Source organism: Saccopteryx leptura, chromosome 11 (genome assembly GCF_036850995.1).
Source record: "Saccopteryx leptura isolate mSacLep1 chromosome 11, mSacLep1_pri_phased_curated, whole genome shotgun sequence".
Lineage (NCBI taxonomy): Eukaryota > Metazoa > Chordata > Mammalia > Chiroptera > Emballonuridae > Saccopteryx > Saccopteryx leptura.
Window position 1 is genome coordinate 31981502 of NC_089513.1, and position 12305 is coordinate 31993806.

Here is a 12305-nt window from a genome sequence, read left to right on the forward strand (position 1 = left end):
TCTGCTCCCACGACTCCTTCTCCCCGGGGAACATCCTTTACTCTCAAGACTCACTTATGACTTCACATAAAGTAACTCAGAGTTTGACTTTTGAGCCCTTACATCTATCAAATTAATGTTCGGATTTTCTCCTTTAAGTCAAATTTGAAACTGTAGTTCAAATTCCCAACCGCCTGCCAAACTCCCAGAATGGGTGGTGTGTGCTGGGAAGTAGGGGTCAAGACCCCACTTTGTGTGGTCTACTTATAAAAACTGTTGACATAAAAATCGAGTCATCTGGCTTTTATCTTTTTTTATTTTCTATGCTCTCCCTCTAAAGAAGGCAATAAATAGTAAAATGTCCCAAAGAGGGGCATATGAAAAGACAAGGCCCAACATAACACACACAACGAGGCAAGTTTGGTCATGGAGAAAGAACAGGGGTTCTTATCTGGAATGCATGGATCAGGTCTGAATCCCTGAAAGTCTGGGCCAGGTTTTGAGAGTGTTGGCATATAGAACAGTTTTAAAGCTTTCATCAGATTTCAAAGGGTCTGTGACCCAAACTAATACTACTATAGGACTTAAAGATGAAACTCAATGAAATCATGAAGTAAAGACAGGTCCACTATTTACATGTCAAATACTTTAAGACCCCACTGACTATATGTTTGTAGTTAGTAAGTCTGTTACAGAGCACCTCTGTTCACTCTGTGTATTTTCACAGTATGATCTTCACCACAACTTGCAAAATGTAACCACTCAGCGCCTTCTGCTTCCTGCTGTTCAGTTTCTCCATCACAATTCTTCCAGCATAATTTTCTGATAGCAAGTGTATGGCTTTGGCTAAAACAAAGACAGAGAAAGCATGAAATGAATGTATGCCATGACTACAAAATATTTTACTGGGTGATTACCTACACATTAATTTAACTCTAGCATACTCTTACTATTAATATTGTCAACCTAAATGGAAGTCAAACTGTACATCAAAATATAGAGGTTTTAAAATATCATCACTAATATTTTAGCAATTTTATGAAAACACCTTTGCTTTAAAGCTGTCAATCTCTAATTTACTGCCTAAAGATATCACCAAAAAGAGCAAGAAAAAGACTGAATTTCCATCAATTTTTGTTTTAACGGTCAGTGGAATTCATGACACTATTAAAATCGGCCTTTCAGCCTGACCAGGCAGTGGCGCAGTGGATACAGCGTCAGACTGGGACACGGATGACCCAGGTTCGAGACCCCGAGGTCGCCAGCTTGAGCGCAGGTTCATCTGGTTTGAGCAAGGCTCACCAGCTTGAGCCCAAGGTTGCTGGCTCGAGGTAGGGGTCACTCGGTCTGCTGTAGCAACCTGGTCACCGCACATGTGGGAGGGCAGTCAATGAACAACTAGGTGCTGCAATGAAGGGCTGATGCTTCTCGTCTCTCTCCCTTCCTGTCTGTCCCTCTGTCACAAAAAAATAAAAAATAATAAAATCAGCCTTTCAGATAACTTTACTAAATACGTTTCTTTGAGAATTCCAACTTAGCAACATACTCTAGATTTTATTCTTTTGACATCCCTATGACGTGGGTGGACTCTTACACTCTTTCTGCTGGGTAAGGACAAACAGTGAAAGGTTTAATAAACTGTTCAATGAAAGAATCTTGGTCTCCAATGTGACGTTCAACTGCATGACCTTGAGCAAGATGCTCATATCAGTGCACATTCCCACCACATAACACACCTGCAATACTCCCAAACACAGATTATTCATAAATTTTGATGAAAACATCCTCTGTAAATTTAACCTTCCAATTAGACCTCCAAGCAAAAAGGGAATGAAGTGAAAATCTTAGATTTTAAGGCAGTAAACACAGCACACATATTTTCAAGAGCTGAGAGTCCCTTTCTCCAGATGCACTCTCGGGTTCTGAGGTAGCATTAAAGCAGAATCCTAAGTATCAACACATTTTCAATCAGCACAGCAGAACCTATGCACACAAATGACTGTGAGCCCTGCAAGGGGCGGAGAGCTCCTGTGCACCCGCTTCCCTAACTCCTGCCACAGGAAACGCTTTGTGTTGTCACGGTGCGCAGGCTGTGACCTGAGTACTGCCAATGCCAGCTCATCTTTGTGTGAGGATGAATTTGATTACTGAAAACAGCTGTCATTTGGAGATAAGCTTTAAAAAAAGGCCTGACCAGGCGGTGGCGCAGTGGATAGAGCGTTGGACTGGGATGCAGAGGACCCAGGTTCGAGAGCCCGAGGTCACCAGCTTGGGTGCAGGCTCATCTGGCTTAAGCAAAAGCCCACCAGCTTGAACCCAAGGTCGCTGGGTCCAACAAGGGGTTACTCGGTCTGCTGAAGGCCCGCAGTCAAGGCACATGTGAGAAAGCAATTAATGAACAACTAAGGTGTTGCAGCGCGCAATGAAAAACTAATGATTGATGCTTCTCATCTCTCTCTGTTCCTGTCTGTCTGTCCCTGTCTATCCCTCTCTCTGACTCACTCTCTGTCTCTGTAATAAATAAATAAATAAATAAATAAATAAATAAATAAATAAATAAAAAGAGTAAAATGGGTAAAAAAAAATAATAGATTAAAAAATGATCCCTGCTGTCTCGGCAGGTGGAGGTGGGGAGGACACTGTAAAGAGCAGGTACTCTAAGCCAGCTCGTGTGGCAAAGGCCCGTTTCCAGGGCCTGCAGCTCAGACAAATTACTATGCTTGATCAAAGCCAGTCACAGGACGTTGAGGAGCACTTGACAGTTTGCTCCATTGCAGGACTTGAGCTGAAGTGCTCAAACACCACCAAAACACAATCAATGGTATTTCAAAAAATCACCAACATTTTGAATCAAAATTTATCAAATTCTAAAACACATCATTATGAAAATCACCTTTATCAAATATGTTATATCTATAGACAATATTATGCAAACAAGTAATTTGGTCAAGCAAGCTTTCAAAACCAAGCGCAACAGAGTTATAATATGAGATTATAACAAAGAACACAGGTACCACTCAGTGGTAAGCACAATAAAATGTGTCCTTCTCAATGCAAATGTGGCATCAAATTTGCTGCTAAAGATTTCAGATTTCTGTCTAAGTCTAATGGAAGCAAAAATAGAAAGAAAATACCTTTGACTTGTGTCTATACAGTGGGCCCAATCATTGACTTCTGGAACTTGATCAGTCTTTTTCCAGGTGTACAAACAAATCTTTCCACACTCTAATCCTACCGCAACAATGTAGCTGTTTTGAAGGGAGGGAGGAAGGCCGTTATTAATTCAGCATGCATTTCTGTTATCCCCATCATCCCTATAAAGTAGTTCTTCACAGGGTCCCCAACTGCCGCTTGCTTACAAAGCCCTCTGTTTAAAACTACCAGCCCAGAATAGGGTACACTGCTGTACTGTGCCCTCACGGAGCCTCTTCTCCACCAAGGGTGCCCAGTTACACCTCTGTCTTCCACTGGCAAAGCCCAAGAATCAGAGTTTCCCTGGCTGGCTGCAGGGGCCCTCGTTCTGCTGAAGACACTAATTACACTGAAAGCACCACAGTCCTGAATTTGGTGAAATAGGAACCTCTGAGCCACACTCCCAACCTCCCTTTTACCACTTTGAATATCATCAAGTTCTATCAATATAAAAAAGTCTTATGAGCAATATAAGCATTATGAAAAAAAACAGCAGCTTGAAAGCTAAGAGAACCCATGAAAGAAAGTATGAAAAAGCTATATATTGAGAAACCAAGTGGTCTTCTTAAAGAAAACATACAAGGAAGTCCCACACAGAGACTTACCGCTGGGAAGGGTTAAGCACTGGGCAGATGCTGACTGCGGTCACAGGCCCACCCACGTCCAGGACAGAGGAGCAGGGGCCAATGCTGTGCTCCACGGAGTCATCACTGGAGTTGCACTCACCCCAAACTACCACCTAATACAGACAGATCAAACTCTGTAAAGCTTTGCAAGGTTTCTAGCAATGCATTAGAGGGCTTCAATGGCATAGATAAAGCAAAATATTTTCTCTGGCAATCAAAAAATCCAGCATTTACATTTTTGTTCCAGGACTTAAGAGCACTTTAAGCTCTTAAGTCACAGAGAAGCGACAGTGTAGCAGACACACAAGTCTCTAAGACCTCAACTACATAACTGCACCATCCAAAGACAGACTGTGCCTGCCAGGGGGTCCCTGGCATGCACTTTACACTCAGGAAGCCAGTTCTGATCCAGTAAGCTACAACTGATCATGTCCTCACAGAGGGGCTCATGCAACTACCCAAGAAGTTACCACAAGATGTATGGGGACCAATTAAGTCCCAGGCTTTTTCTCTACACTACCCACTGCTCAAGGCATCAGCTCAGCTGTCAAGAGGCCCTACCCTTGAGGACAGTCCACATAAGACATGAGGCTTCCCTGGAAACTCATGCCTCAGGGGTGAGACTGATCACAAAAAATGGAGAGGGAAGTGAAGTGGATAATAACTGCAAAATGCCGGACCAAAGCAGGATTCCGAGCGGAAGGCTCTGCTCTATCAAGCGGAAGAGCTTTTCAGAGCATGCGCAGCGGATGACGCCTCATCTGTTTCAGCCCTGATGCATCCCTGAGAGCCACAGCTGGGCCACCCACTGCTGGGCCACCCACTGCTGGGCGTGACTGCGAAGGGCAGAAGCAGTCCTGCTTCCTGGGCAGGGGCAGTGTGTAAGCAAACAGAATTAAACAGGCAAGTGAATGGAAGTAAAAGGCTGAGGAAAATTGTTTTAGGGACATATATTTCAGTGGCTGAGTGCCCATGCTGGCCTCCCACTTCAATAGTTTGTACCATGACTAGGACTGGAAAGGGCAAGAGGGGGAAAGGAAGCGCTAAACTGCCGTGCCACCCCCGGTCTGCAGGAACTGCAGAGAGAGGAAATAAGAGCACAAAAACAGGAAAGACCAGGAGCCAGGTGAGTATTTCCCAGAGGACAGGGTCAAGGTCAAGAACCTTCTGCTAGCTCACTGACTCTGGTTTTTGGAAAGCTTGGATCTCACACACACACCCCACTCCCACCACTGAATGAAAAGGTAATATTCATTATAGAAAAGAATTTCATTCACTAAAGTATAAAAAAGAAAAGTAGAAACTGTTTTCCTCCTTATGCCCCCTTGCCCTGCGCCTGCTCTCTAACTTTCTTAGTCTTAATCCACTTCATTTACTACTTGTCTCCCACTGGGGCCATCAGATACAGGTCATATGTCTGAAAGGTCTTGTTATATCTGAGAATCCAGAGAAATGTACTTAGAGTGTTTAACAAGAAAATAATTTTTATGCATACATATGAAACACATAGGAGGAATACATAAATTGGTTTTAAAATGTTGTATCAGAAAGTCAGGATTATGTGGTTTCTATCCAAACATACCTGTGATAATATTTTACATTTAAAAAAATATCAAGTTAAAGAAATATCACCTTTTTGTCTCGACTTCCAGTGAAGAAAAACTTGCTATCAGGACTCCAATCACAAGACCAAATAATTCTACTGTGCACAGCAGTGACTTTGTTGGTGAAGGCAAAGAGACTGAAAATTGGGTCTGAAAGAAACACACACAAAGCAGAGAAAGCTGCTTTTTTCTTCGCTTGTTAAAAAGCTATGTCTAAGTGCCACATACATCAGGTAATTTAGTATTCAATTTACATATGCTGACTTTTGCAAGAGACCAAGGCTAGGCCACTAACCCCTTACCAGAGGCTATGGGAATACTGTTATTTTTCTAGTAGGGAATAATTTTATATTGACTAGTCACTCACTAGTGACTAATGACAAACATCTTCCAGGCACTTAGCCAAAGGTTCAATCTCTGCCTATGGAAGATGCCTGATGCAATTTAACCTTCCTTGGGAAGTAGCTAAATTTGTGTACTAAGCTATGGAAAAAAATTAATGCACCCTTAAATGTTGTTTAAAAAAAACCCCAAACGTAATCTTTTCCCTTGTAATATTTAAATATAAGGTAACTTCTAGCCCTTACATGGACTAATCCTAAAGTACATAACTGCTTATGAGGAGGGAAGAGGAAGATAGCTATTAATCCATAATTCATAAAGATACAGCAGATAACGGATACGTTACTAGTATTTTAACTTTTTAAAAAGTAAAGGCTGTATGTTAGGAAATAACTAGTTAGTTGAAAGAGAAATTAAGTCTGCTCTAACACAAACTGCCCAATGTGTGACATAGTTCCTGGTATCTCTAAGACAAGAAACCAAGGGACTAGAAACAGCACAAGCTCAAACGGCATCCAGGCTATAGCAATGGAAAAATTAAAAAGTAGGAATAAACAACACAGAGATACTTTAAACACTGTGGATTTTACCAAAAAAAAACTGGGCGAATAGAAATGACCACTGCAGAAAAAACACAAAGCTTTTTTCTTTCTATTTTTTTCAATTTATGCCGGGCTCAGTGTAAAATGTAGGTAAATGTGTTAACATCTTGCCTGGGGTCATGTTATTCACAGATGGATACCTAAAACACCCTTCCAACTATCAAAGTGACAGGAGTGGGTAGGAAAAGTGTAAAGATAATGGTCTTTTTAATTTAATTGTATCTCCATTATTCCTGTTCCATAAATGCCTAGCCTGGAATATGCCATCCATTTGGTTTTATGGGGGCATTCTATAACCATCTGCTAAATCTAAATTTCCTACATATAGATTTTTCTATTTAACTGAGACATCTGCACATATGCCAACCTGACTACATAATCACAAGGAAGTCAACTCAAAGACCACCTGCATTTAAATGTTACAAGTAAGGTCGAGTCTTCCTCAATTATAAGAGTGTTTTTCTTTACCCAACAAGTGTTCAAGGTAGACAAAAGGGATGTAACTGCCTTACTAATAATCTTCCCAATCAGAAACTGCTCTTACCTAACTCAGGTGAGATTGTGTCCTGCCTCTTCCACAGTGACCAGGTCCGATCTCTGGAAACAGCTAGTAAGAACTTGTCATTAGGTGAGAAGGCCATCTGTGTGACAGTCAAACTGTGAAAAACTAAGTTCTGCACCTGTTTCCAAGTTGCAGTATTCCAAAGAATGATGGCGGCATGCTCTTTCCTAGCTGCCTACAGGAGAGGAGACAATAGTTTAAAGACACTTCTAGGCAAGATGTAGTAACAGGGATCAGATTTACTATGTGAAAAAACTAAAAATCCAGACACAGTACATGAAGATGATGGCATTCCAAAGCCGAGATAGCTGGAAACAAAGAGCACTGATCCTTGAGAGAGAAAATGAACCAGAGTAGGGAAAAAAAGAGCATTATCAAACTCTATGACAACTTCAAGCAGCTAATTACAGGGTGTAATTGGAGCCACCGGAAAAAAATAGCAAGAAAAAATACTTAAAAAGATAACATTTGGAAACTTTCCAAATTTGATGAAGACAAGACACGTACAGACCCAGAAACAGGAAGAAAACTATACCAACCACAATCTAATCGTTAAAACCAGCAATAAATCTGGAGCTGCAGTCGGAGGGGGAACAAGACAAAGTGCAGCAGACTTAGGAACAAAGCAGGTCAGAGAACATGGAGCAACATTTTAATACATGGAAGGAAAGCAGTAATTCTTCACTCACCAGAAATATTATTCAAAAATGAATAAATACATATTTTTCAGATAAACAAAATCTGAAAAGATAATTCATGGCTAACAAAGAATGTTAAAAAATAGCCTTTAGGCAGAAGGAACATAGTACCTGATAATAATTTTTTTTTTAAGATTTTTTTTTTTTTTTTGTATTTTTCTGAAGCTGGAAACGGGGAGAGACAGTCAGACAGACTCCCGCATGCGCCCGATCGGGATCCACCCGGCACGCCCACCAGGGGCGAGGCTCTGCCCACCAGGGGGCGATGCTCTGCCCCTCCGGGGCGTTGCTCTGCCCCAACCAGAGCCACTCTAGCGCCTGGGGCAGAGGCCAAGGAGCCATCCCCAGTGCCCAGGCCATCTTTGCTCCAATGGAGCCTTGGCTGCAGGAGGGCAAGAGAGAGACAGAGAGGAAGGAGGGGGAGGTGGAGAAGCAAATGGGCGCTTCTCCTATGTGCCCTGGCCGGGAATTGAACCCAGGTCCCCCGCACGCCAGGCCGACGCTCTACCGCTGAGCCAACCGGCCAGGGCCTTTTTTTTTAAGATTTTTATTTATTTATTTTTATTCATTTTAGAGAGGGGGGGAGAAAGAGAGAGAGAGAGAGAGAGAGAAGGGGGAGGAGCAGGAAGCATCAACTCCCATATGTGCCTTGACCAGGCAAGCCAGGATTTTGAACCGGCAACCTCAGTGTTTCCAGGTTGACACTTTATTCACTGTGCCACCACAAGTCAGGCAGTAATTTTTTTATTATATAAGTCTCTTTAAAAGATAAAAGGTCAAAACAAAAATTATAACAATGTTATGGGATTTCTATGAATAAGTAAAATGTACAACAATACCACAAAGTAGGGGGAAATATAAGTGTAATTCTGTAAAGTTCTTTAGTTGTATATAAAATAGTGCACTATTACTTGAAGGTAGGCCATAGTAAACTGAAGATATACTATAAAATGTAAAACAACCAATAAAATAACACAACAAGAAGTTTTATCTACTAATCAAACAAAATAAATAAAGTAAAATCATAAAAAGTAATCAGTTAATCCAATAAAAGTAAAATGGAACAAAGAACAGATGGATCAAGTAGAAAACAAACAGCAAGATGACAGATTTAAATCCAGCCACATCAATTATGACATTAAATGTAAATGGTCCTAATAAAACCCCTATTAAAATTAAAGATTATCAAGATGAGTAAAAAAAACAAGACTAAACTATATATTGTCCCCGAAAAACCCACTGGAAATAAAAGAAAACATAGTAGCTTAAAAGTAAAATGATGGTAAAAGATAATATAATTCAAGCACTATTCAAAAGAAAGCTGGAATGGCTATATTAACCGCAAAGTAGATTTCAGAACATAAAGTATTACTAGAAATTAAAGAGGGCCAATTAATCAAGAAAACATAACGATTAAAAATGTTTTAACAACAGAGCTTCAAAACACATAAAGTAAAAATTAGTTGAATTGCAAGGATTAAAAGACAAGTCTACAATAACAGTCAGAGATTTCAAAATGCTACTCTCAATAAAACTGAAAGGATAAAAACTGAGTAATACTTTCATATTTTCAGGACACTCCACCCAACAGAAATAGAATCCATTCTTTTCAAAGTGAACATGGAAACTTACCAAGATTAAATTTTAAAAGATTCACATCATAGTTTTTCTCTGACCACATTGAAATGAAATTAGAAATCAGTAACAAAGACAAATGGGAAACACTTGGCATATGGAAACTAAATAATACATTTCAAAATAAACTATAAGTCAAAGTCAAAAATCAAAGGAATATAGAAAGTATTTTTAATGAAATGAAAATGAAAATATAACATATTAGAAATTTGTAGAATGGCTCAAGAACAATGTTTAGAAGAAAATTTATTGCACCAAAGAGGTGTATTAAAACACAAATATGGAAATAAAGTGGTAAGTTAGACTTTACTAAACTGTACAATTTCTGCTCTTTGAAAAATACTCTTAGGAAAATGAAACAAAAGCCACAGGGAGTAATAATCTATATAGTATATATCTGAGAGGTGGTAGTGTATATAAAAAACACTTTCCAAATTCAGTAATAAGAAAACAATCCAATATAAAAAAAGACAAGAGATTTGAATGTTTCATCAAAAAAGATACATAAATAGAACATTAGCACATGATCAAATAATCAACATCATTAGTCATTAGGGAAATGCAAATTAGAACCACAATGAAATATTATACACCTATCAGAATTGTTAACTATTGACCATAACAAGTGCTAGTGAGGGTGTGGAGCAACTAAAACTCTAATACACTGCTGGTGGGCTTGTAAAATGGTACAATCACTTTGGAAAATACTTCAGAAGTTTCTTAAATATTTCAATATACATCTACCATATCATCAAGCAATTCCATTCTTAGGTATACTCGCCTTCAAAGTGCAAGTTATGAAACACAAATGACATCTAAATAAAGCTATTAAAAACATTAGTTTAAAATAAAGATGCATCTAATCACTTGCTTTACCAGTTAAAACAAAATGTTGGCTGGCATCTTCTGTTCAAGAAACCCAGCTCCACTGAGGTTGGTGTCAGGAGGATAAACCATCAGGAGTTTCTGTGGCTCCTTCTACTGAGCAGGTGAGTTTACACAAACATTCCGATTTAAACTTCCCAAGCCACACTGTCCCCATATCTCTTTCCCACTGACTATTAAAATATAAAACACATAGAAAAAGTACATAAATTTAACAAAACAAAAAGTTGGACATGCCTGCTACAACTGGCCAACTTGAAAAAGTAAAAATACTCAATCATGTGATTAACAGTGCCCAAAGCTAAAAACAAATTAGCTGCTCAACAGAAGCACAGCTATTGCTGCTACTAAGCCCTGTTCTTCCCACAGGCCCCGGTAACAGGAGGAAGTGTGCTTTAGCACCATCTCGCAGTGAGGACAAACAAGGGGAGTGGAGCAGGAGAGCAGAGCAATGTCTCTTACGATGCCTTTCAATACAGGTCAGTGGCAAGAAGCCACAGCAAAAGCAGGGACAGTGGACCGTCCAACCTGGCAGCTCTCATCACCATGCTTAAAACAAGGAAATAAACTTTAGAGAAATATGTGGGTCTCAGACCCTACCAACAATCCTCCAGAAAGATTATTTCACTCCGCAGCATATGGATAAATACTGAATAGTGAGTTCAAGGTCAGTCTCTCAGGCACATGTTTGCAATGCACTCTTCTATAGTACCACATGCTGGTGATTAGCTGAGCTCACCACCCTGCCTCACCTGGAGAGACTCACTTCAGTCCACACCCAGTGACTGTCCTTGAGAAACCATTAGCTAGAGTGCCCTCTGAGTTTCACCTCCTCATTCCCGTTTCGCCAGGACTCCAATTATTTAAAATGCATATTGTTAGGCCTCATTAATTTTTGAGTCGGGGCATAAATCAGTTAAAATCACGTATTCAGGAATAAAAATGTGCAGCTGAAACAGATTTAATATACAACTGCAAGCTTTTGATAAAACAGAAAGTAAAAGAGATTGAGAAAGCAAGATTCAGAAAAAGCAGACACCAGTGGCCGTTCACAAAATTCTGACTAAATTACTACCAAACCTGCAGGAGCCTAACGACTTAAATAACCTGTGTCCAAGTAGAATAAAAAAGTAAAATTCCCTACCTTACAAGCTGAGGCAAGCAGAGTCTTTGAATTGTTACAAGCAACACAAAATAATTCGTAACCATGTCCATATCTAAAATTTAAAATGAGAAAATGCATGAGCCCTGTACTTGTAAATATCCACACTGCAAAATTTTTAAATGTGAAAAGAGTAACATCAACCCCTCTAGCCAACATACAGTTCCTTCAGAGAGCATTAAATTTGTTTACGCAAACATTTGGAGGAAAAAAAAACAGAGACTGGAGGAAAATGGCAGCTTCCTCTAAGTAATACAACTTATTCAAACAATTAAAATACAAATTTTCACCCCAGCCAGCCAGTACAATAAACAATAAACCATGGAAAGGTTTTGACAGGGAACCACATAAGGAGGAAAAATAAACAGAATAAGAAATCTTAAAAGACTTTTTGAAAAAAGAAAAAATATGGCCCTGGCCAATTGGCTCAGTGGGTAGATTGTCGGCCCAGCGTGCGGTTGTCCCAGGTTCGAATCCCAGTCAGGTCACACGTGACAAGCAACCATCTGCTTCTCTACCCCTTGAGAAACCATTAGATAGAGTGCCCTCCAAATGTTTGCATAAACAAATTTAATGCTCTCTGAAAGAACTGTATGTTAGCTAGAAAGGTTGATGTTACTCTTTTCTTTTTCTTCCCCTCTCGCAGCCAGTGGCTCGATTAGTTCAAGTGTGGCCCTGGGCACTGAGGATAGCTCAACTGGTTCAAACATCAGCCCCCGGCACTGAGGATAGCTCAGCTGATTCGAGCATCAGCCCCAGATGGGGGCTGCCAGGTGGATCCCGGTTGGGGCGCATCTCACTTACAAAAAAAAAAAAAGGGAAAAATATAATGTCATGCTTCTCTACTTTAAAAATTAAGACCAATAAAACAAACCTAGTAAATATAAGACATAGTAATAACTTTGATCCTCACTCCTTACGAAAGCCACTAAAACATCTTTAGAACAGGGAAGAAAATGTAGAAAAGTAGAAAGCAAAGGAGAAAATGAAGTTGTGGGGGCATCACAAGCTATGACAG

At 39.9% G+C, this 12305-nt stretch overlaps 1 protein-coding gene across 1 annotated transcript in view; it reads right to left on the bottom strand.

The window, feature by feature from the left end:
* Positions 1–585: 585 nt before the first annotated feature.
* ELP2 (elongator acetyltransferase complex subunit 2) overlaps positions 586–12305 on the bottom strand; it is a 39249-nt gene continuing 27529 nt past the window's right edge. Inside the window, exons 17-22 of the mRNA XM_066353471.1 lie at positions 11270–11342; positions 6890–7082; positions 5430–5551; positions 3777–3910; positions 3114–3227; positions 586–825 (exon numbers count right to left, since the gene is read on the bottom strand). Of these exons, the coding sequence (XP_066209568.1) occupies positions 669–825; positions 3114–3227; positions 3777–3910; positions 5430–5551; positions 6890–7082; positions 11270–11342 (793 nt within the window). The 3' untranslated portion in view covers positions 586–668. The remainder of the gene's footprint in view (positions 826–3113; positions 3228–3776; positions 3911–5429; positions 5552–6889; positions 7083–11269; positions 11343–12305) is intronic.